The sequence below is a fragment of the Amphibalanus amphitrite genome, unplaced genomic scaffold (assembly GCF_019059575.1).
Source record: "Amphibalanus amphitrite isolate SeventyFive unplaced genomic scaffold, NRLGWU_Aamphi_draft 000065F_arrow, whole genome shotgun sequence".
Taxonomy (NCBI): Eukaryota; Metazoa; Arthropoda; class Thecostraca; order Balanomorpha; family Balanidae; genus Amphibalanus; species Amphibalanus amphitrite.
The window spans coordinates 812,003-837,296 of NW_024881561.1; the positions used below are offsets into that span (position 1 = coordinate 812,003).

General features: G+C 49.7%; 1 protein-coding gene across 1 annotated transcript in view; it reads right to left on the reverse strand.

Annotated features, from left to right (window-relative positions):
• LOC122378768 (peripheral-type benzodiazepine receptor-associated protein 1-like) overlaps window positions 1-25,294 on the reverse strand; it is a 45,930-nt gene that overhangs the window by 13,105 nt on the left and 7,531 nt on the right. The window contains exons 2-12 of the mRNA XM_043360234.1: window positions 24,557-24,643; window positions 22,786-22,911; window positions 17,609-17,761; window positions 16,958-17,093; window positions 16,178-16,282; window positions 13,627-13,788; window positions 12,764-13,366; window positions 11,622-11,793; window positions 7,854-8,185; window positions 4,355-4,462; window positions 2,504-2,694 (exon numbers count right to left, since the gene is read on the reverse strand). Coding sequence (XP_043216169.1) covers window positions 2,504-2,694; window positions 4,355-4,462; window positions 7,854-8,185; window positions 11,622-11,793; window positions 12,764-13,366; window positions 13,627-13,788; window positions 16,178-16,282; window positions 16,958-17,093; window positions 17,609-17,761; window positions 22,786-22,839 — 2,016 coding nt within the window. The 5' untranslated portion in view covers window positions 22,840-22,911; window positions 24,557-24,643. The remainder of the gene's footprint in view (window positions 1-2,503; window positions 2,695-4,354; window positions 4,463-7,853; window positions 8,186-11,621; window positions 11,794-12,763; window positions 13,367-13,626; window positions 13,789-16,177; window positions 16,283-16,957; window positions 17,094-17,608; window positions 17,762-22,785; window positions 22,912-24,556; window positions 24,644-25,294) is intronic.

Genomic DNA, 25,294 nt, shown 5'->3' on the forward strand with positions numbered 1-25,294 from the left:
TGTAGGCAACACTATATAGTTGGCACACATACGGAAGCACACGACTTACGCAGTGGACATCTGCATCATGCATGTTAAGGTTTACTGGGAAGAGTGAGAAATTAGTCAGAATATAACTGACTAAGGAAAATAGGCGATATTTCCTATTGAGCTGGGGCGGAGAGGGAGAGGGGACGTGTGGTCAGCTATGCCAATAATTCATTCTCTTTATGCAGCTGTGTAAAAGGGCGTCCGTTTTTGGGTGAGACCTTCCCCATCGGCCATTTCCAAGTTAAATCGTGGTGGAGAGTCTGGAGACCTCAGCCTCGGTAGTCGGCACCCTGCGCGCTGCGCCACCTTGCGAAACATAAAGCAGCAGTCCTGACATCTACAGGCGTGACTTTTCATGAAAGCGCGGATGTGTTCGCGCTTATGCGAAAAAAATGCTTCCGAGTATGGTTGATAATGAGATTAATTGTTGTCATTTATTTATTAATTCATTGGCAAAAGTACCCTAATAAATCGGTAAAATAGCTTGAACTGTATCGTATTTCCTTGGGAAAAAATGACGAACTCATCCTAAGACATCCAGATTATTGGATGCGTTCGTCAGTTGTAAGTAGTTCAAGTTTTTGGGAAAATTTGCTTGTGGAAAATCATAATATTTCAAAGATATGCCTATTTTTGAATAATTTATGCATTCATCTGCATTGAAAAATGATTGTAAAGCAAAAGTGCAAAAGATAATTGTCAATTTATTTTCTCAAATCACAATTTACGAACGCACAAAACTCCAGCTTTTAATTTAGTGCGTGTGCGAATTGCGGTCAAGAAAAAATATTTAAATTGTCTATATTCCTCTTAAAACAATGAAGGATGAATGAGGAAAACGCTGTTTTGAACAATTGTATATTTATTTTTTCTTAATTAAGCAAAAGTACAAAATTTTCAACTTTTATTACATTTGCTCTCACAAAATCCATCACTTTTTAGCATGACGTCATGTCAGCCAAATTTACTAGCGCCATCTCTGGAGAGCATCTTTCGAAACCTCCAGACGATAGAGAGAGCCCCAGTGTGCGCCCGCGCCCCGCGCCGTGAGCAGCCTGTTGCTGTGTACAGCTAGGTTTGCTCGTTTTCTTGTTGCGCCCCATCTTTTGGGTAGCCCTTGTTTCTGCTGACTGGTGAGTACGACCCACGTGCTGGGGAATCGCTGGACCACCGCGGTCGGCTTATATTTTTCCCTTTTTGCGTCGTCTGCGTACGCAGGCGGCGATCCCGCCGCCACGCGCTCCGTCTCGCCAGCCTGGCTGACGCTACGGAAGACTTCGGAATCCTCTCTCATTTATTATTCTTCTCTCTCGCAAGTGCTCGCCGCGTTACTGTGACTGTAGTGCCCCCTTACCCCCTACAGTGGGTGCCAGTTGCGCGTAGGTGCGCGTGGCCGGTACGGTATTCTGCGGCAGCGCCGCCATGTTTTTCCTTTGTCTGGAGCCGGCCGCGCCGATACGTCGCGTCCCCCGGGCTCCCCTCCCCTCCAGCCCGTTGTTCCTCCCTGGCCCCACCGGGGACTGCGAGTCAGCCCAGCGGCCGGCGCCGCGGCGCGGCCGCCGCTCTCCCCTGTCGTACTTATATCGGCTACTAGATGGCGTGGTCTCCGACGGCGAGGCCGGCCGGCGGCTGGCCCTCGCTGGACGGCGCGCGGGCGCGGCCCGCTCCTCGCGGCAGTCTCGGCCGGGCGCCGAGCGCGCCCGGTCAGGCGCACCCTGAGGGGCAGCGCGTTCGGTTATTGGTTGGCCTGCGGGCCCACGCCCCCCGAGGGGTTGCGCACCGGTCAGGGTTTTCTGCCCTGACGTGCATGCTATCTCTAGCGATCCCAGGTCGATCGATCGTTGGCCTGATGGCCTCCCGGCCCTGAGTGGCGCCGATCGGCAGGACTCCAAGTTATGCGGTCTGTGATGCGTGTCGCCGCCGGTGCGCCATCAGTTCGCTCCGTCACCGGCGGGCCGGTCATCCCGAGCCAGCACTTGACCCCGTATTTGCTCCACCTGATGGGCTGACATCGACATGGCGTTACCCTCACCCAAAGCGCATGACGTGGGGTAAATGTTACAATACATAGACCCTTACCCACCAGTCATGGCTTTGCGAGCGCAGCGGGACGGAGAAAGCTGAATTACGTGGCCGGAATGCACATCTGTACGCCACCGTCATTGCTCACATTGACAACTAATGGAATGTCAGCGGCAGCACCGTTTTTATCTTGTGAGCGGTTTCCTTGATGGGAATGGGGCTGCCGAGTGGATCAATGTGAATGGTTTCAATTCCGTTATTTATTTAAAGACAGGCCTGATGCATTGCATGCAATAAAAACCCAAATTGCACCGCGCCTGTTCGACGCCGGCTCATTTCGCGAACTGTTTGGAATTAACAGCGACTATCTCTCCGATGTCAGTTCACAGCCGGACGGGGGTCTGCCCCCCTCCCCCCCCCCAGGTCACGCCGGGTCGAGGTCGGTACTCACCCGGGTCAGGTCGACGCCCTCGAGGAGGGCGCGGCACTGTTCGCCGGCGCTGACCGTGCACCGCAGCAGGCCGTCCACGAACACGTGGTAGCATTCGATGACCTCTCCCGATCCGGAGTCAGCCGGGGTCCATCCGAGCAGCACGGACTTGTGCAGCTGCCGCTCCAGCGTCAGCTGACGGGGCGCCGGCACTGCCGGTCAGGGGGGGGGGGGAGCGGGGTCAGCTGACGGGGCGCCGGCACTGCCGGTCAGGGGGGGGGGGCGGGCGGGGTCATCGGCGGGGTCAGAGACAACACCGCAGTTCGGAGCGGGGTCAGATCCTGGGTCAGAGTTAGTTGCAGATGCACTGAACCTGACCCTGCACACGATAGAAACGTTGGGTAGCTACTTTAAGTGGAATTTAGCGATGTGGTGTTAGAGACGGGAGAAGGTATATTGGTATCAAAATTCAAAGCACATAAAAGGGCATAATGAAGCTGGTCCCCATAAAACGATCTATCTCAGTATTCCTCGTTAGTCGTTGGCTAGCTGGAGAAGCTAGCAAGGATGCGGTGCGCGTACGAGTAGGGTCGAAAAAGATTCACCGCTTAGTTTACACACGAATCCAGCATTTTAAACAGTAGGTATACGTACACTGCAAAAAAGCATCCATCCCACATTGTCGCAGTGTTGCCACAATGGTTATAATAGCTGAATAGCTCAATGCTTGAAAATCAATGTTATACGTCTCCAGATTTAGACATACATGTAGGTTTCGGATGTAACATGACGGCTGCATGGCGGCATGACGTAAACTTTAAGAGCCCAATGGCTCTGACCGGAATATGACAGCTTCCACTCCCGTTAGAGCGTCAGGCTGTCAAGTCGCATACAACCAACGTAACTAGAATCTCCGACAACCATGCGAAATCCTAGTGTGTACTCGTACATTCACGTCGTTTTAGAACGCCATTACCGCCTGACATGAGGCGGCCCTGTTGACCCTTTGTGTTGTTTATTTTGATTAATATTTTCTAGACAAGCAAAGTAAAGTAAATATAGAAAAATATAATATACCACTATAAAACGTTTTCATAGTCAAGAACACATCTGACACAGGGAAGAGATTAGAGATATGTCATGTCTATGAAAACTTCAACAAAATTTACTATCTCAACATAAAAACGATGAAATTCCAAAGACACTATCTTCTTGAAAGGTGTCCGGATAAAATATCACAGTTGTCCGATGCTCCCCAATGCCCAATACCCGCTGCCCCTTCTTATATCCTCAACGTCTCGCCCCAGCAGCCGCCAGAGACGGTAGGTAGACTGTGCCGCATCACACGAGTGTACGGCGGCGCAGTATGACGGCTTCTAGGCAGGCGGCTGTTGCCTTCCGCTCGGCTGGGCGTCGAGACTGATGCAGCAGCCGTCAGAAATGGTAGAGGTAGACTGTGCCGCATCACACGAGTGTACGGCGGCGTAGTATGACGGCTTCTAAGCAGGCGGCTGCTGCCTTCCGCTCGGCTGGGCGTCGAGGAGCGACTCGACTGCTGTCTGTTCGATTGTGACATGTTGAACCATTGAGCTGTGGAGGTTAGATTGTCGGATATAGGAATGTTGGGCTTATCTGGGAATACGAACCAAACCACACTGTTGCTGAGTGGTCCAAGTCATTGTCGGCATATGGTAGACTGGTCATCCACCGTCCACAGTGACACGTGTCGTCTATACTCACCACGGCCCACGACCCGTGACCCGTGCCTTACCCACAGTGACCAGTGACGAGTGACCCGTGACGTCTCCACAGTGACCCGCGCCGCCCACCGTGGCCCGACCGCCGCGGAACACCTCCATTCTGACCACTCACCGGCCGGCAGTGTCGGGTCCACGCGGAAGTCGCGCTCCGCCTCGTCACTCAGCACGCCCGGGTCAAGGTCGAAGCCGACGTGCGGCTGCCCTCCGACCCGCGAGTCATCTGAGGCCACAGTGCGACAGGTCACGACAGCGGCCTGAAGATAGTATGGCACCGAACGGTGACGACACGGACACCGACCAGGCGCGGCCGAGTGCATCAAAAGTCACCGCGAGGACACATTCGATACCGATGACACATGGGTAATTGGTAAGTTGATACCACACGGCAACCCCAGATCAATAACAGTGAGCTTTGACAATGCGTGGTCGGGAGAATACTGAAGTAGAGGAATATCAAATACTAACAGAGCACTGAGCAGAGGTGGAACATGAATAGTTAAATGAGCTCGTCGGCTTGACAGTGTCAATCCGCAATTAAAAACGCTAATATACCTGTAAACGCTGTAAAAGTCACAAGTGTCTGCTGCATAATCCAAAGGACCTGTTAAAGTTACCGCTGTTACTAAGTGATAAAAAAGCGTCTGTCGTTACTGAATAGCTGCTATGAGTAGCGCTACGGTGTAGAAGATTTCACACAGTAAATACACCTCATGCATTTCACAAGAACATAACAACAAAACGTATAAATGACAAACGAGTGTGCTAATAATGCGTGAATTTTTATGCTAGCAAAGAAAAAGTTCCTCTCAGAGGCAAGCAATACATACCAGTCAAGGTTAAGTACAATAGATGACTGCAATAATAGCGTCAACTTCAGGTAATCTCATGCTCTTACATTCTTAAAAAATATATGCACTCAAAAATATATAGGGTAGCTCAACAAAGCCGACTTTTGCTTTGCACTCCCGGTAACGCTACAACAAATTGTTTTGTATAAAAATGCGCTATTCGAGGAGAGACCGATAGGGAACGGTATACTACGGCAGGAAACGGCACACTACGGCAAGTACGGCACAATACGGCAGAGAACGACACAAGGAACAGCATACTACGGCAGGGATCTACTGCCTACTGCGGCACACGGATAGGAACGGGACACTATGTACGGCAGGGGACAGCCCACTACGGCAGGAACGGGTCATCACGGTAGTGAACTGCACACTACGACAGGCACGACATATTACGGCAGGGAACGGCAGAGAACAACTCACTATGGCAGGGAACTACACAATACGGCAGGAAACAGCTCACTAACGCAGGGAACGGCACATCGCCACGATGATAAGACAGGATGTGCGTGACGAACATGCTCGACATGCGTGCTGGAGGCAAATGGCGTGCGTGCTGCCGAGACGAGCTGTCCAAATGTGCACCAGCGGCCGACAGGGGCTACCAGTCAGGGGTCAGGGTAGTCAGGGGTAGAGGGCAAGGCGTAACGTGTCAGGAATCAGGATCAGGAGTTAGGACTCAGGGGTTGGCACTTAGAGGTCAGATGGTATGGGACAGGATTTTGACCCAGATGCTAGTCGTTCAGGTCAGACGCAGGGTCAGGAGCAGGGGTCAAAGGTCAGGTGTAACAGGTCAGGGGTCAGAGGTCAGGGGTCAGAGGTCAGGGTCAGGAGTAGGGGTCAGAGGTCCGGGGTCACAGGTCAGGGTCAGCGGACCCACCGGCGGCGGCGGCCAGCGGGCCGTCCGAGGCGCGCTCGTAGCGGAACGACTGGGCCCTCCTCAGTTCTGGGACGGCGCGCGCCGACCGTCGGCCGTGGTCTGACTGGCGCCTCTGAGCTGCGGGGCGGGGCGAGGCGGAATGAGGGGGCGAACAGCACAGCACGGCACTGTGTACAGCACAGCACAGCACAGCACAGTGCGGCAGAATGTGGGGCTGAACAGCACAGCACGGCACGGTACAACACAGCACAACATGACTGAGGGGGCGAACAGCACAGCACAACACAACACAACACGGCGGGCTGAGGGATTCGACAGCACAGCGCGGCACAGCGCAGCATAATATGCACTGCAGCTGTCTGCTGCCTGGCCGGGTGGCCAAACAACACAACGGGCTAAGATGTCACGGTGGGCTGAAAGGCGCTACAGCAACGGACAATGGGCTGAGGCAAGTTACAAGAGCCCTAGATAGGAACTCAGACTCAAAGACAGAAGCACAGGAAGACTGGGCGTCGTCCAGATTAAGTACAGCACTTCAGATGAGGTCAAGGCGCGGACAAAAGTCAATCAAGCACGCAACATGAGACAATAGCGCAGAAACAAGAAGGATGCAGCGACCTGCTCCTACGATATCGGACACTGGAACACAACAAAGGAGCGACAAGGCTCGTATTATATAAAATATGTATCCAACAAGGGACAGTACAGCCGAGACTAAACGGGAGCGCACTGCGTTGAGTCCACAAGGTGGAAGAGCACCGGTACCCAGCGATAATCTGCGGCCGCGGCGCTTCTTTACAGAGCATGTCGTGGACAAAGGTCAGAAGCAGCAGCTCGGGATGATTGCCTTATAATTTTTTTTTTTGCGATTCTGTATGTGTAAAAGTGGCACCATTCTGGCGAAATTGATGCGTGTGGAAGAGCTCGGCATTGTATGTTACTCTACACATGGCTTGGAAGTCAACTTTGAGGAAGAAAAAAAGCGCCAAGCAGCAACCATGTCAAAGAGTTCTCAGGCACACACAATTCAGAGCATCGGAAGTCTCAAAATGTGACAGTTACTCACCAAACAAATATTTTTGTGATAAACCATCAAATAAAAAAACAGCATGATTTTAGTAGGGCATGAAGGAAGGCGAACATCTTGTACTCAAAGAAAAATTACCACCACAAGGTGAGAAGGCGAATAAACATTGCGCCTAAGATTTTAGAAGAGTTTCATTTAAAACAGCATTGCAGAAAATACCGCCAGCACAAATGAACCATTACATGCAACGAACGGGGCCTCCACATGACTGGGAATTCGGCCTTATGTTTTCATTGCCCGCTGCAAAAATAAATAACGGACGTAACACCACGTCCATATCGCGTTACATTACCGCTAATGGCACCCCAGCGAGAGAGGCGAGGCGTTGACGCAAATGCCACAGGTCAGCGGAGCAGCGCGGCACGGCCTCCGAATTCTGCCCCACGGCGAGGGTTGAAGTGCGTGTGCCAGGCGCCAGCCGCATGCACGAATTGATCTCAGGTTATCTATCATGTGGTGGCGACCTTTTCTTAGTTTAATAGCTAAGTTGAATAAGTTCATCACTGTAAGAATTGTCAGCGAGACCGGTAACGACTTACATGGGCATCCATGAAATAAAGTGTCCAACGATCGTGTGACATTTTGGATAACCGACGTCAATGTCTTGTATTGTTCACCCATGGGCGAGTGGGAAGTGCAGTCGGTGTCGGAGAGCCCCCCATCTCCCCACTCACCCAGCCGGTACCGGAGCCCCCTCCCCCACTCACCCAGCCGGTGTTTGAGACCCCCCCCCCCCACACACACACACACTCACCCAGCCAGTGCCGCCCCCTGAGCGTCCCTCTCCCCCACTCACCCAGCCGGTGTCGTAGTGCCGCCTCCTCGCCGCCGCGCTCCTCGGCCCTCCTGAGCGCGGCGGCGGCGCGTTTGGCGCTGCTGGCCGCGTCGGCGGCCGTCCTGCCGGCCAGCTGCTCTGTGAGCCGGCGGTGGAAGGCCAGCAGGTCGGCGCCCACCAGCTTGGTGACGTAGTTAGAGGGCACCAGGCCGCGCCGGCCGTCCAGCGTCTCGCCGTCCAGGAAGCCGTCCTCGTCCATACTGCCCCAGACGAGCACGGCGTCGCCGGCCTTGAGGCGCAGCTCCAGCTCGGGCGCCTCGTTCGGCGAGTGCTGGAACGGGTCGTAGGAGAACCTGCCCCGGGCAGAGTGGGACGTTACAGCCCAGCGGGAGAAGCGGGTCGTGCTGAAACCTGGGGTGGTCGGATGGAGGCGAGAGAAGCGGGTCGTGCTAAAACCTGGGATGGTCGGCTGGAGGCGAGAGAAGTGTGAAGTGAGGAGCGCATTCAACTGGTATCAGCGGAGAAGGAGAAAGAGTGGTACGTATGTTCATTACATTTCCCCTGGATCTTGGACCAGGACAGAGACCCATTTGACTCTCTCCTGGGAATCGTTTCCATATGGAACGTTAGCGTTTTAGGTACGGTGTTAACTTAACTGGCAGAGGTATAAGACAAAAATAAGAGTTATCGGCAAAAATGTTTGTAAAACGATGCACAAAAAGGTGTCAAATAAAGATGTAAAAAGTCAGCGATACATCGGATCATTATGTGTGCCTCATTACTTGACTGCCTAGGATAAGCGTGATTCCATAAAGGTCTGGTTTTCAAGATGAATCTCACATTAGTGTAGCAATCAGCACCGTTGCATGACGAAATCATGCAGGCAGAAACTAACTCCCAATACGGATGTAACTGCAGTCGCAGAGCAGAACTAATTGAGCTACAAATCAGCAACCATTCGACGCATTGTCCCCGAAAGTGGCACCACCGGGAGGGATCGGTTTGATTGTACCAATTGCACCGCTCAGTGTTGAAATAATTACAAAATAATTTCTGAGCGGCCAAGGCTGAATGACCCGATGCGGAGCTAGATAAGCGGTAATTACAATTTTCTAGGAACATCACGTGGAGCTGAACGGTATAGTTTGGACGTTTCCAATCGTGCTTTGTAATAATGTGCCCTAAACTAAATCGAACGTGCATCTTTTATAAGCACCATGCAGTGAGATGATGCTTCCGATGACATTGACAAAGGCAGCCACATGTGCTGATGCTGCTGGTATCTGAAGCCCAATGTTGGTTCAGTGTGTCGTTTCGTCAGCAATGGATTGTTTCCAAGTCGATACGGGTCGGAAGGTCACTCAAAGACGACGTTGCGAAGGCACTCGGCTCCCGACTGGTTAAAGGAAATAGTTCACTTTTTAACATGGGTTTTGAACTGGAATAGCAGTTCCGTAGCTTGGGCTGAGACGAGCATAAATCAGGAGCTTTTACAGCCCAACGATCACCCTACTGTTAACGCCAGACCCGTTGAGACCCTAATTTTTCGCGATTATTTTTAAATGCGTGGAATAATTTCAACCATATTTAGGAAATAGCTGTTTCAAGACCTACCGAAACTTTTTCTTCAAATACGTTATGTTGTCATTTAAATATTTGTGGCACTTGTCATTGACTCGTAATGTTAACTGTTTTTCCATCCTGGACAGAGGCTTTCATGCGTCATATGACATTAGGCTCCGCCCACGACTGCGGCAATGACCCGTGCCCATCAGCGACCTCTGTACACACGACACCCCTGCCATCTGTAAAGGACTATGAATTTCGCTGACGCTTCACGTGCTATGTATCAATTCAAATTGCAGCAGACGGTCAAGTAAATGTTAAGCTCTTGTTGACTCTCGTATAGGTATAGGACCAAGAGAACCATCACTCCTAAACCTACTACTCACTCATGCTTCGAACAAACGTTAAAGATTCCTAAAAATACGATTTTCGATATAGGATATATGTTTGAAATACGAGCGAGCCTTATGGTGTGAAGCGAAGGCAATTAACTAATTATTGCGTTGTTCGATGGTTGCATAGCGATGTACAAATCAGCAACTACTTGATGACATCCGACATCCCATTATCACATTATCTGCAACGCCATAGGCTTTAAATACAGGTGAATATTTCCTAACGTTATGTCAGGTATATGCCATCTGCCCGTCATTTGCACTTTGCAGCTTATGAAAATAAAACAAATATCAGCGAACCTATCAGCATTGTACAAACAATGCGCATTGAGCATTTATGGCTCCTCAGTCATCATGTCGCTCTTTGGGCACTGTCAGACAAGACGTTACGCACAACTCCGCCGGCTTTCGGCACCGCTCGACTGTCCCCGCTCCCCGCCACAGCGCGAGTGACCGCGCGCCGGCCCGAAACCGCCGCAGGCCAAGACCACAGAGGCGGGGCTTAGCTTTGACGTCATAACGTATCACAGACTGACTGGTGATAGCCTCTACACACCGGGTGAAAATCTTGCTCGAAATTTAACATTACGAGTCAATGAGAAGTGCCTGAAATATTGAAATGGCGACAAAATATTTAAATTGTAAAAGTTTCGGCAGGTCTTGAAACGGCGATGTCCTGAACTTGGTTGAAATTCTTCCACGCATTTAAAAATAATCGCGAAAAATTAGGGTCTCAAGGGGTCTGGCGTTAACAGTAGGCAAAGATATTCTATTTCTCGTCCCGAAAAAGGTGTCTTGCGTTGAGGATGTGTGCCTTGCATATATTTCCATCCAGTATGAAAAGAGCATGGGTCCCGAAAATTCTTCAGAAACTAGAGAAATTATCTACGAGAACTCGAGAGAAATTCTCGTACTGATCAATTAGGACATTCAGGGGAACATTATCAGATCGAGCAGATCGCCCAAATGCCGGTGGCTGCGATAATTTCTCTGTTTCTGAAGAATTTTCGGGACCCATGCTCTTTTCATACTGGATCGCGTGTGCCTTACAGAAACTGAAAAGTTCTTCCTATATCAAAATAAAGAAAATAATATTTTGTTATAAAAAGGTTTTATTTTCTTTGCTGATTATTTTGAACATAAAAAATCATAAATCCGTTGCAAGAAAAATAATTTCGTGAAAGTGAACTATTTCCTTTAACCTAATCGCACGTATGGATTCGGTCGGCTGTTGAGAGCCCGCCCAACAAGGCCGTCTGCCCCGACGGACAGGCGGCCGAGCTCGTCGATCGGGTCAATAGAAGGCCCCGGGCCGGGTCGGCTCACGTTCAGTCGCATGGGCCGTGGGCTATCTACGAGATGCTCCTCCAAGGGATCACTTGTCAGATTAAATAAGCGTTCGGCGCGGCCAGCTACTTCCATTAGTTTATTGTATCGCTACGTAGGTATAACGTTCGTGCCCAAGAAGAATCAAGGTCTTGTGTTCTATCCATTCGCCGGGAGTGTTTCCATGTGTACTGGACATCTGTGAACGATTTCGAGACACAAACCTTCATATTTCTGAATGGATCTCGCAGCGTCGAACTTCGAAGACGCGGTCAACAAAAAGAAAAAGAAAAAAAAGAACCAAACTTCGTAACACATTACATTTGTAGCGATACCTGCCGTTTTTAAACATCATTTTCATTTAGAGTACATATCCTGCCTCAGGAAAAGAAATGACTATCTGTGCGTCAATATACACAAAGAATAGGGGGCAGGGGGACGAGCCCCGGAGAAGGAGCTTTTTAACTGAGATACGGAGAAATCTGGGGAGTGACGGTCTCACCTGGCCACGTGCACCTGACATTTGCCCTTGCCCGGCACCTCCAGCACATCGATGATGGACGTCGGCAGCGCGGCTGGGTGCTGCGCCACGGCCGCCGCGCTGGCGGCCAGGTGCGCCGCGTTTGTGCCCAGCAGAGTGGCGGCCGGTGCGCCGTTTACGCCGTCCAGTCGACCTGAGGGCGACACAACAAGTGAAACGGCTGCATAATGCAGGCGACACCGGCAGCCGCGGCACTCGACGGTGTGACAGCGCACTACCGCGGCGCTGCTACCTCCTTACATAGGGCGGTGGCCGTTAAACGCTTTACTGGCCGGTGCATTCTTCATTTCGACCATTTAGAGTGGTCAGTTTCACATCAAGGCTGTTAACAGTGGCTAGTTACACAAAAGTGTTGCACTTACAGGAAAGATAGCATCTTCTAACAAAGTGAGATATAGTTAGGCATGTGGTATTGCAGTGCAACTGAGTCCCTTTTATCAATCTTGCGAAGGAACAAAAGTCAGTAAATCGTTGAATGCTAAAACTAAGGACTGAGACTCCGTGATTGAAGTTCCTCTACTTACATCGCACAGACTGAAAATATTGACGATGGAGCATGTCTCTTGCCGATCATTTTCGGTAAGCTGAGTTGAGCTGATAAACTAATATTCGATTTATTCTTACAAAACAGATCATTTTGTAAAGATACGTCATTCGGCATTGAAGAATACTCAACAAAGTTAAATTGAATTTGCGTTTTTTAAGAGTTTTGGCATGCACTTGGTGTACCTGCCCTCATACAGGGACATACGTGCCCATGTGTTCCTGAGAGGTCAGGGGACACACGACATCTAATGTCTCCCATTCCAGGATCCCCGCCCTCTATAGCACGTGTTGGCCGATATAAATAACTGAAGTAACTGCGCAGACGCCCACTCAGGCTGTGGAGGAGCATAGCCGTAAACTGAATAGCCGTCTGGACCTCAAGATCACAACGGCCGGCATAAAATTACCGTAACGACGTAATGAACTGAGCGGTAACCGGCGCACAGCGCTCTGCCCGTGGTCGCTGCCAGGGCAGCACGTCTGCGGTGGCCGCGGTGCCGACTGCGGGCGGCTCTTTACAGGTCGGGAGGCTCTCTGCGGCCCGGGACGGTCCTTACCTGTCGGGTGGAGCGCTGACAGTCCGGCTCCGGGCCGCCCCTGGAACAGGGCGCCGGTCGCTGGCGCGGCGGACGTCAGCGGCCGGCTGATGTGCGCCGTCAACAGACTCGGCTGCTCGCTGATGTGTGTCCGCAGCAGCGCCGGCTGGCTGAGCAGCGGGGGCTGGCTGGCGGCGGGGAGGGCCGGCAGCGCCGAGTGGCCGCCCAGCAGCGATCCGCCGGCGGCCGTCACTCCGCCGTGACCCGGCACTCCGACACTGTTCAGCAGCACGGACTGCGGCGCGGGGACCGCCGGCGCGGCGGGGAGCACTCCCGGCTGCCCAGACAGCACTGTCGGGGCGGCCAGGCCGGCCTGACTGAGAGCGCCTGACTGGTGGAGCCCAGAGTGGTTGTGCACCCCGGGCTGGCTGACCAGCCCCGGCTGACTGGGGATGACGGAGGGGTGGCTGGCTGTCAGCTGACCCGTCACTTGACCCAGAGTCGTTCCCACACGGTTCACCGGCCTGGCTCCGCCGATAGACACCCCCCGCGAGGTCGAGAAAGTCGTCGGAATCGTGGAGTTAAACTTGCTGGTGGCAGCTATTGAAGAACTGGTGCTCAGGCCTGAAAAATAGCTTCGATTATTAACGCTGACTGCTAAGCCTCGGCCAGCTTAGCAGTCACGTTTTAGTCGAATGTTTCCTGAGTGATGCTAACATGGTCAACAGAACGGTCAAAGCTTTCCCACTCTTGAAAGATCGAGAAACAGCCTGTCCTACGTTTTGACGTTTATATAAGCGCATTCTCATTTGGCTTTGGAAGCACTCCCATCATTTCAAACTAAGTCATTCGGTCCTCTCCTGCTGTTTCTGCGCGTCTCTCACCGATGTTGGAGCGGTTTTTGTCGAGCTCGGCCAGTATCTTGTTGTCGTTTTCGATTTTGGCCATGATGCCGTCGAGGTCGATGGTGGACGCGACGGAGCAGGCCGGCGAGCGGCTGGAGGGCGGCGCTGGTAGCTGAATGTCGCTCGGCCGGCCGGTCCACTCTGCGGGGGATACGCTCCGTGTCAGTCGCAGCCGCAGCCGCAGGCGTGGTCGCAGTCGCGCACATTTACGTAGGCATTGGCAATGAGGACGGGCACGATCACACGAAAGGATCTGGTAAAATTAATGATAATGGCTCAAATTAGTTCACCAGCAGGCAGCAGCACATGGTAGGAGGAGAATCTCTCTCTCTCTCTCTCTCTCTCTCTCTCTCTCTCTCTCTCTCTCTCTCTCTCTCTCTCTCTCTCTCTCTCTCTCTCTCTCTCTCTCTCTCTCTCTCTCTCTCTCTCTCTCTCTCTCTCTCTCTCTCTCTCTCTCTTCTCAGTTGGTCCGTCTGCCCCGCGTGCATACCACTCAGGGCCGGCGCCCGTTCGGGGTAGGTAGGTAATCCACCCACCGCGGCGGCACCGCTCGTCCGCCGCCTCTCCGGGGACCGGGGCGCCATGTGGCGGCCGCTGCGCCCACCGCCTCAAACCGAATCATCCCCGCCGGCCGGCCCAGCTCATTCACCGGTGCCATTAGCTAAATGAGGCCCGTAGCTCAGCCAGTGTCGGACAGAATGAACCAGAGCCAGATCGAGCCGCACAAACCGGCCGAAAACCTTGCGCCGCGGCTGATGAGAAAAGCCCACGCGCTTTAGAAAAGAGTTCGTCATTCAATTTCCCCAATGACATGTCGGACGGGATAGGTATGCTTAGAAAGGCGTCGTTCAATTAAAACGAGAACAAATGATTGAAAGAAAGTTTGCAGCGATCAACTTCAGCAAAAATTGTAATAACTCAAATGGCGTGTAAAAGAACAGTTGTGTACATACGTGCAAAGAATGTTAGTACATTCCACCACGCTCCAAAGTCCCTATATACCCTGACCATGTGAGCGAAAAAAACTAAAATTTTGATACGTTGATTGCAAGAGGGAGGCAAGGGCCGTCCTGCTTACTTCTTATTAGTTACGATTTTTTATATTCATATACCATATATATCCATATACCATATTCATACACACAGTCATACTCGTATGCGTAGTAGGCACATGATAGAAATGCACATAATGGATGCCTATTTCCTCTTATTGACCCAAACACATGATAAACGTATAAAATGCATAAAAATACCATAAGTTCGTAGCAACGAAGGATATGTCTGAGCGAGGCCTCGCTGAAAAGTCCGCTGCACCAGCCACCACAATTCATTCAGGCCGACCGGCCATTCCAGGCCGTTTCCAGTCGTCACCATTCTGACGGTGCTCATCATATTTCTCCATAAGGGCCTCAATTTCTGAAGCAGCCGTAGCCTCAGTCGTGCGTTGACTTTGCCTATCTGTAAGAATCTTTGTCTGACTGCACTTAAAACGTAACGGCTGCTAAACCATGCAATAACAAATTGCATTTCATGCTATATGCATGTGTGTGTGGGCATACGCTAATAGTGTCAGGCTCAATGAATGCTTGTTTTGTGATATACTTTTTATTGCAAATTATAGGCCCTAACTGTCAAAGCACTGCAGTGCTTCATTGGCACTTTGAGATGAAGGGAGTGTGTGCCGCAATTGTACCGAATGTTCTGATGTAAGTAAAACGTCTTTGAGTGCCTTACATATCTGTGCTGCAACAAGAAAGCAGACGGACGGGGATGCCATCTGTGTACCTATTATTAACGCATTAGTTGTCATGTATCGTCCATGTGCCGTTCTTGTGCAATACTGTGCCGTCTTGCGTTGTTGGTGCTGGTTTGAACTGTCCATGCGTCCTTGGAGCCGTTCGTAATTATATCGTTAACGTGCCATTAAAGTGCCGTTCGTGGCCGTTTACATGCCGCCCTTGTCCTGTTCATATGCCACTGAAGTGCACTTATATGCGCTACTTTTGTGCCATGTCCCGTCTACGTGCCGCCTACTCGTATGTGCCGCCCATGTGTCGCTGATTGTAGCAAGTGGGCGGCGTCAGACCCAGTAGGCGGTCGCACGGCCTGCAGCATTCCACGCCCTCTCTGGCAGCCGTGGCCGCCGATCTCCTCGTCCGAGGTGCGGTGCCGCCGCCCGCCAGGGCAGTGCCAACCGCTGACAGATAACCCACCGTTCGACAGCCCCACTATCGCCACAAAGCCGGGGGCGGCACGTCTCCGCGTGACACCGGCAGCCACGGAGTAAACCGGTATCGGGGTGTAGCCAGCGGGACCCGGGCGGACGCGACCGACGCTTTGGTAGGAGAAAGGAGCCATCTTGGAAGGAATCAGCTCAGTTATAGGAGCCACGACCCTCTTGACCAGTCACCGTGGTAAGGACCTCCTGATCGGGTCGGAGAGGAGCTGCGATCGATCGCCTTTCCCTGAAGCGGCAGACAGTCGCGCTGAGAAGCTACATAAGCACCCCGCCGTGCTCGTATGTACTCACCGGCGGCCGGCGGGGGGTCGTTGAGTCCCTCCAGACTGGCGGGGGTGACGGCCGTTCCCAGCGGGCTGGATCGTGCCGTGCTGCCGTTGAACAGCAGGAACGAGTCTGGGAAGAGAATGACGCGGTGCCCGATCACCTGGGGACCGCCTGAATGGCGGCGGCAACACGTGGGAGCCGAGGGGGCCGCGCGGCACGGCACGGAAACACCTGCACCTGCGCCGCTTCCGCCGCCTCCTCCGACCGGGCGGAACACCGGCGACAACAATAAACGAGACTCATCTCTTCGTAACAGAATGAATTCAATCGGTTACTTTCTTCCATTTATGTAAATGTGCACCTGCACATCTTAAGCTTTCGTAGGGAATCTTTCATCTAAATGGGCGCAGTTTTATATCCAAACTGCTCTCAGATCATTTCCATTGCTATCAACTCTTTGCAAAAAAGGTTATCACATTACATATTTTTGCATCTGCCTTTCCCTTACCAATATGCACGCTACACTGTTGATAGTCATACGCAATGCCTCAATCATGACGCGAGTGGTGGTCCTTCTCCGTACCGGACCAAGTAACACGGAATACTGATGCCGGTGCTACAGCGGCATTGTGACCTGATCACCTCAGTCAATGGTAATAACGATATCGGAGCGGCAGCGATGCTCCGTGCGACGTTAATGACATTTGAGGGTAGTAGGCTATACCTCTATTGAGTCTTGATGGGAATGAGCACGCCTATTAGCGTTGAATATGTTACCGAGATGCTAGCACAATATACACATACCTGGTGTGACGGTGCCCTCGGGGCTGGCGTCTATCCAGTTCTTCGTCTTGCTCTGTTTCTTGATGGCGGCCATTTCCAGTACGAGCTCTTCATGGCGCAGCGACTGCACTTCTGCCTTCTTCTCCAGTTCCCGGAGCTAGAACACAAACGGAAAACCCTGAGCGGCGTGACGTGCCATATAGTCTTCCGGCGGTAGTGATTCGTGACACTTCCTGTTTCATAAAGCTGCGCTGAGCTCCAGTTTAGCATGCAAGACTGGTGCTCGCTGGCCGGCGGGCTGTGCCGTGTAATCTGGGTGTTACGCCCGCCGCCTGACCCATCGACCCGCCCTCCGGGCGCCGCCGTCACCCGGCGGTCTCAGCACAGACGGCGGCTCTACTCGTGGTCCTCAGGACGGTCTCTGGGGTAGATTGCACTCTCGTATGTTTAATTTAACATCGGGAGATAATATACTTTCCTATGTGTTATACAGGAAATATGTGTCACTACCTCCCGGGAGCGAGCATGCTTCCTTGGTTGTACCAGCTCGCTTACATAAAAAATCCCTTAATTCTATCACAGGTGCAGCGAGTCTCCTTCAATTTCTGCGTGCGCCTGCGATCCCAGTTCGTACCGTGCGCTTCTGACCCAATATACGATCCCAGTTCGTACCGTGCTCTTTAGCGCCTGGACGGCGTCTGCGCTGGCCTGTCGGTCGCCAGCCGAGGACTGCAGCAGGGCCGCCTCCCTGTCCTTCAGCCGGTCCTGCACCTCCCGCTGCTGACGCTCCAGCTCCTTTTTCCGCTCCGCCACATCGCGCATTTGCTGCAACATTGGAAAGAACATCAACGGAAGGTGAAAGGGATATCATGGCGGATGGGCCACTAACCCGGCCGGCCGCGGAGGGCAATCCCGGCAAAGTGAATCCGGCAGGGGATGATTTTCATCCCCTGTCTAACCTCATAAAGAGGCTGCGGAAACAAAAACGGTATAAAACAATATATTTCAACAAGACAATTCTAAAGAATCTAAAACCTTGGACCTGTCGCCAATTTACAAGGAGAGATATCCAAAGCAAAAGAAGCACATGTGCAGTGATCTCAAGCTTTGTGTTCCAGAGCATGGATGCATGCACAAAGGCGGGAAGACTGACTGAAAATATTTTCTTTGAAGGTTGATGATGTGTTTAACCCGCGCACCGACGGGGGTCTGCGCCAACTTCCCCCCCTGAGATCTCGAGAACGAAGCAAGATAGCGACAAGCGGTAAACGGCATCGGATACGCACGGTCAAGATCTACAATTTTTACTGAGGTCATTTTCAGGTCAGGTCAAAGATGACGTCACAGGGGTCGAAAAATTCAAAATGGCGGCGCTAGATATGGAGAGAGTTTTTCTCGAATAACTTTCGAATTAGTCAAGATAGGAACAAACTAAGGGCATCATCGTGATCCTCTTGTCAATCCGCATCGAATGATATATATGTTGACCTCGAAAGGTCAAGGTCAAAGGTTGACCTCAGGTCACGTGACCTCGAGGTCATCATGTATATCATTCGATGCGTCTTGACGAGCTGAACACAATGAGACCATCCACGCGGCTGTATCTTGTTCCTGTACGGAGTTTTGGCCAAAAACCTTTGGTGACCTTTGATGACGTCACATGACCTCACAGCTGCCCAACAGCAAAACAGACCTCAAGGTAGTGAAGGTTGATCGTATATGAAGTCATGTATGGTATATGGGGCCATTCCGACCCGTTTTAGTGGTAAAAACAGGGAGTTGATTTTTCCCCCATTGACTTATAATGGGGAGGTCGCGAAATTGACCTGACCTTAGGTCACCGATATCAAAATTCCGAGATATAAAAATTGTAGCTACTAATGACCTAATAACATCCTGCGACTTTCAAAGGCCTCCGACATCTACTGTAGCTCTGGCACGGTGACAAAGTTGCAAAAAAGTGACTTGAGCTTGGGTCATTCAAAGTGACCTGGTGACCTGACCTTAAAAGGTAGGAGGTTCAAACTTGCACACCATGTGTAAAATTAATGAGGGAATAGTCGTACCAAATTTCGCGCCGCGGTTTTCCCGCTATTTGCGAAAAACCTCAGGGGGGGGCGGATATCCACCCCCCCCCCGTCGGTGCGCGGGCTAAACTTAAAGGTCAAAGACATGTTGTAAGCTGACTTAAAACTTCGCTCTTTTTCGTATTTAGTATACCTACCTGTAGAATTTCAGGATGTTGCGAAACATTTTCTAGCTTAGGTATTTTTAGGTTCTAATTTATGGATCGTGTAGCTTTGCAATACGTTTTGTTGCAATTCACTATGTTTTCACTTAGTCAGCGTTACTCGCAAATTTAGGCACATTGATGCCTTTCCGGCTCTCCTGACCTGATCTGACCTCAAACCGACCTGAAATTTCTATATCGACCACTGTCTTGCAGCTACGTCCGACATGTTTTGGATGTGATTTTGGGATCAAAAGCCCAGCCGGTGCCAGTATTTGAATTTGTCACCTTCACCTGACATGGTGACCTCGCCATAGGTCACCAAAATTATTTTCGTTTTTTTCAGTTCAAATGCCACCCAGCCATATTCGTAACTTGTCTTCATCTCTAAAACCATGGAAGTTGTTTGGTGCCGTCAAAATTTGCCTTGCAATGGTCCGGGAAATCGACCCTGTGACGTCATTGGGTCACCCGGTTAAATTTTCTTGTTTCAAAAGATATCAAATTGATGGAGGAGGAAGGGCATGCTGAAAGTTTCGCACTTCTATCGCTAAGCGTTTGAAAGCCATCGCAAATATACGTCACGGGCCAAAAAACGTCCCTTGGGCCCATGGGGGTTAAGTGTTAACAAGCATTCTGCATTCCAGAAGCGGGTAATAAAGCACCACGCATGATTTAGGTACCTATACCTACATTGTATAAAGCTACAAAGTTTCGTACATTTACGCTAAAACCAGATACAACAAGCTACATCTTTCGATTTATTAACCTTCGCCCCAGTGGGGGGGGGGGCATATGTTACCACCCTGTCGCGTTTTTTTGCGTGTGAATAAAAAACCGCGGCGCGTAGCGCCGCGCCGCTTGGGGTAGCTTTTGGTACATCAATTTTGGACAATGTGTGAAATTTTTGACCCCAGGTCATGTCAGGTCAGGTCACCAGGTCAAGTTTACTGACCAAGCCTAAAAAAGTTTGCAATCATGTCCAGCCTGCAGTGTTTGTCAGAAAGGTTTTAAACTTGGTGGATTGCATGCTATTATGGGCGCCTACAATTTGTATATCTCGGATTTTTTATATCCGTGACCTAAGGTCAGGTCAGTGGCGTCACCTTTCCATTACAAGTCAATGGAGAAAAATGAAAATGCCTCTAGATCCGTGTGAACGCATAGGAACAGTCCAAATATTTCAGAATCACAATGATTTAGTCCACTCGTGATGACTAAGGTGTCATTTTTGCTGATAGCCTCTAGAAAGGTCATCCGAGGTCATTTGAGGCTACAAACAGTTTTTTGCCAATAACTCGCGATTGGAAAGAGATAGAACGCTGGGGATGGTCTCATTGTGTTTTTCTTGTTGAGACGCATCGACTGATATGCAACATGACCTTTTTCGGTCAGGTTATGACCTTGACCTGAGGTCAAATTTTCAAGTTGACCTTTCAAGGTCAAATTATAGTTCATTCGACGCGTCTCGGCGAGGGGAACACGATTCTGGCAATAGAAATGTCGTGGCTTTTTGTAGTCGAAAGTTATTGTCGAAAAACTTTTCGTAAAAACAGCTATTTTTGGAGTTTTTGCCCTCTGGAGGCTAAACCGTTGACCTGAGGTCAATATTGATAATGACCTTTTCAAAAGAAGAGTTCAAAAACTATCGATGTCTCTTACATGCGTTTTTCTAGCTACCATAGTTCCTGAGATAGCGGCATGTTTTCTGAAAAATATAATGACAATTGGCAAATTTTAACCTTTGATGACCTCTGGTGACCCCAATATTGCTCAAAGGTGAAAATGACCGAAGTACTTTCAAACGTACGCATTGAGAGCTATCGACTGCTTTTTACCGCGTCTTTCTAGCCCTCTTAGTTTTTGAGTTAGAGGTGGGTGGTAACATATGCCCCCCCCCCCCCCCACTAGGGCGAAGTTGGCTGAGACCGCCACTGGGGCGCGGGTTAATATACATAGCTAACTAAAAATGTTACAGAGTGTGCTGTATGTAGGTATAGTATGCGTAATGTTTACTAGCATCAAGATGCGTCAATAGGACAACTAACCATCACAAGCAACGTGACAGACCACCGATCAGTTTAAAACTGTCAAGAAAAAATACCAACCAGTGGTTAATTAAGAAAACATTAAATGCTCGACAGGTTAGATGCCCGTTTCTGGCTGCGTTAGAGCTACTTAAAACGCTGACACAAATATCTACCTATGCTCGGATAAGATGATCGATTTCCTGACCACTCAAAGTCCCTGATCGGAGCTCGCCGTTTTTGACCAAACAGATGAGGTCAATGCTCGCGCTGACTTAATGCGTGGTCTTTTGGTGTTCATTTTGTAGATGGGGAGGTGCCAGACGTGGTTTGTTGTCCTCTTAACCCGCGCCCCGTAGGGGGGCCGAAACGGCCCCCCCCCCTGTCCTTTTCGGTCGATATCTCCTAAACGGCTGGAGATATCGCCACCAAACTTTCAGGACCCCTCCGGGCATCAATTTTACACATTGTGACCAAAAATTTTTCCAGAGGCTATGATAGGTTGGCCACAAATGACGTCAGAGTGACGTCATGTTCTGTCATTTTCGACCGAAAAAAGACCTTCGCGAGTAGACCTGTCAGGACTACAGCTTTGAAGATACAGAAAAATGATCAAGACATAAAAGGTGTAAAATTCACAGGGCTACAAAACTGCTATCTCGAATTTTTGAAATTTTTGAGTTTTGACCCCCAAAAATCAAAAAAGCATTTTTTTGGATATATTCGCCAAAAAACCCAAAAAGTTTTTTGAGTTTCGAAAAAACCGGAATATATGTGATAGTGCCTACCGTCTTCTATCTACATACCAAATTTCAGATCGATACCTCGTTTTTTGGCCAAGTTATAGCGAAAAAAACTGTTCAAAAATGATGACGTCAAATTTTCAAACTCAATTTTTGGCAATTCTAGAACTCGTAGAGCAAAACGAAGACCACCATTAGACTCCCCGTGACGAGCTGCATCGAATCGATACCCATTATATGCAAAAATATCAACTTTGAAATTTGACCTAATTTGACCTGACCTTGACCTGACCTTCACCAAAACGTGACCTAGGCTGGCCCCAAAGGCTGCCTAACCCACATAATCGCATTTGTCATGTAAAATGGACCATAAAACATGTATCACACGACACATTCATATTGTGACCCCCGGTGACCTGACCTCGCTGTGACCTGACCTGGTATCAGTGACCTCAGATAGCAAAGTATGTGTTTGACGAACAATGTACCATCGATGGTTTTCAATAAATTACCAATTTACTCGCTTTCACAGCACATTTCTTGAATTGCCTGTGAACGGTGAAAATCTGACCTTTGACCTGACCTGTGACGTCATCGGTTTGACCTAGGTCAATGAAATTTGGTCACAAGGTAGTTCCCAGGTGGGGCTATCGAACGCCGTTTGAATTTTGAAAATCGGCCGGTAACTTTCCGAGATCTTAGGGGGGGGGGGCCGAAACGGCCCCCCCTACGGGTGGTAGGGTCCGCCGGTAGCCCTACGGGGCGCGGGTTAAGGTGGAGCACTGTCCCGAGGACGCCAGCTTTTTATAGCATGGACGCGACTAAAAACGGAGTGACGCCGGTGATTACCCTCAGGACGGACTCGAGGGAGGCGTTCTTTCCGCGAACCGCTTCTACCTCCATTGCGGTAGGTCCATGCCCACGATCACAGCTGTCGTCTTCTGTCTCCCGTGGGGGAGCGCGCAGAACGCTCGGCTGAAATAATAAAGACGCGAGTTGTTCTTTTAGGCATAGACTGGCCTCAACATTATCTAATCGTCACACACGTACACGGGCCTGGGTAGCGCAGCATTACCTCCGTAACAAACTTTTATTCGCGGAGAAATTCAACATTGTTTCGAGGTCCTACGGTACGGCTTTTATCATAGGCATATGGGCTAGTTTAGGTCAATCAATTAACCCGCGACCCGTCGGGAGGCTAAAGGGTCCCCTTGTGACTTTTCGCCGATAACTCAAAAACCGCTACGAATTTCGACTAGAAATTTTCAGTACCTCTCCAGGCATCAATTTCATATATCACCTGAAAAATATTGTCTTAGGTCATCTGAGGTCACGAGTTATAGAGGTCAAACTGAGGTCATGTTCAACCATTTTTGGTCGAAAAAAGTTGTTCACGGATATTTTTTTAGAAAATTAGAAAATCCGCCTAAAGACTAAAAAGTTAAACCGGAGATACGGAAGAGCATTCAGCATAGCAAACAAAATCGCCAACTCAAAATTTCGAAAGATATAAAATCTCAAGTTCATGAGATTTTCTAACACAAAATTTTGATTTCTTGAGATACTTTTTATTCGGAAAAGTTTTCAAAAAAAAAAACGGAATATACAGAGAACACCTGTTTGTCAGAGAACACCTTACTGCACTTACACATGTTAAAAATCAACAAAATATCACCCAAACTCCCAGAGATACAACCATCTGAATGACTAAAAATAATAGCGACTGTTTGTATGACGACACATCATTTTCTGTATTTTTCCTCAAAATCAGTCTAGGATAATATTTATGATCCTTATCATAACTATTATTCATAAATATCATCTTTTCCTGACTAAAGCTTAACATGGTAAACTTTTACGTGGTAAAAGTCACTTTTACGTAATATAATGTTTGTCATTGTAAACCGGTACAAATTGAGCTTTTTTGACCTTCCTATGCCGTCATAGGTTAAAAAAGGTCAATGAGTTTTTGTGCCTGCATATGTATAACATGCCTTCATAAATTTACAATTCAGCATGCCGTTCCATACGATTCACGGAAGTGTTTTCTGATTGGTCGAGACTGACCTATTTCGTGACTTCACGGGTCTCGGTACGGATCCACGGACGGGGCGCCCTTTGCTACCCCCCTCCCCCTCCCTCCCAAACAGGACCCGGAACCTGCCAGACCTCAACGTGGCGTGGGTAAGATTTCTGATTTCTTACCTGAAGTAAGAAATCAAGATGCACGTTCCCATTGAAAAACATCCAACGATAAAAGTATTTGCCAGGTGAGGGTCGACTTTATGCGCTTGCCTATGCCTACACTGCAAATAAATGTACAGCTTCGGCATTGGAATGCCTGATACTGGCAAGGCATCCGTCCGTTGTAATATTCCGAGGCGGTAGCGAGTAGAATTTCTGCTCTGTGTAATTAGCTTGACAGAAGAACTTTTGCACTAACTTTTCCAACTTAAATTCGAACTTTGCTAAAACGGATAAAATCACTTGTAAGTGTATGTATTGAACAATGTACAGTTCTGGACAACTACGACAACAAACAGGCGAAGCCTACGCAAACGCAAAACGCATCATCAGAATTAGTCTAGATAATCTCACCCTATAGAGCCATTGATCTCACCTGAGCTAATTCGGACAGAACACGTCGGGACCTCGCGTCGTGAGATGTCTTCTCAACCTTCCCAGGTTCTGAGCGGCATCCTTTCTCCTGCAAAAGGATGCGATGATTATCAATATTTCTGCAACCCGGTACGTAGGCACCACTTGGCTAGTGGGTACTATACTTACTCATTGCCCACATGCATAGGCATATGACGTGTAGGCCCAACTTTTTGTCGAGACTTTTACACATAATTATTGCTCCTGTATGACTTCAAGATCGAACGCTTTAATTCAGTCATCATTCAAACTGTGGTTATCTATTGATTTGCTTGCTTGCCAGCAGCTTCAAACAATAGAGCGGAAGCCCGGTTTGGCGGCGTTTTGATCGAGTTCGACTTAAATCGTCCATGACAAATCATAAGACACATTTGAATGTTTGGCGCTAACAGAGCGACAAATTCCACAAAGGTCACAGGGTACCGGGGAGGACCACTGCAGGAGGTTACAGGCTCTTTGGTCAGCTTTAACGGCAACTAAACCGTGCAGACTGGCTGCACCTCATATCGGTGTGCCTCGCCGCAGGCTGGGTGTCTCTGTTTCTATATACACAGCCTTCCCGAAATTCATTGGTAGGGCTCAAATGGTCAATTCTAGTAGGTAAACGAGCAGCCTGTTAGACATTCGACTGCCATATACCGCCATTGGGCTATTGTTACCGTATCGGAATTATTTGGTAGCGTATATTAACCACTAACCG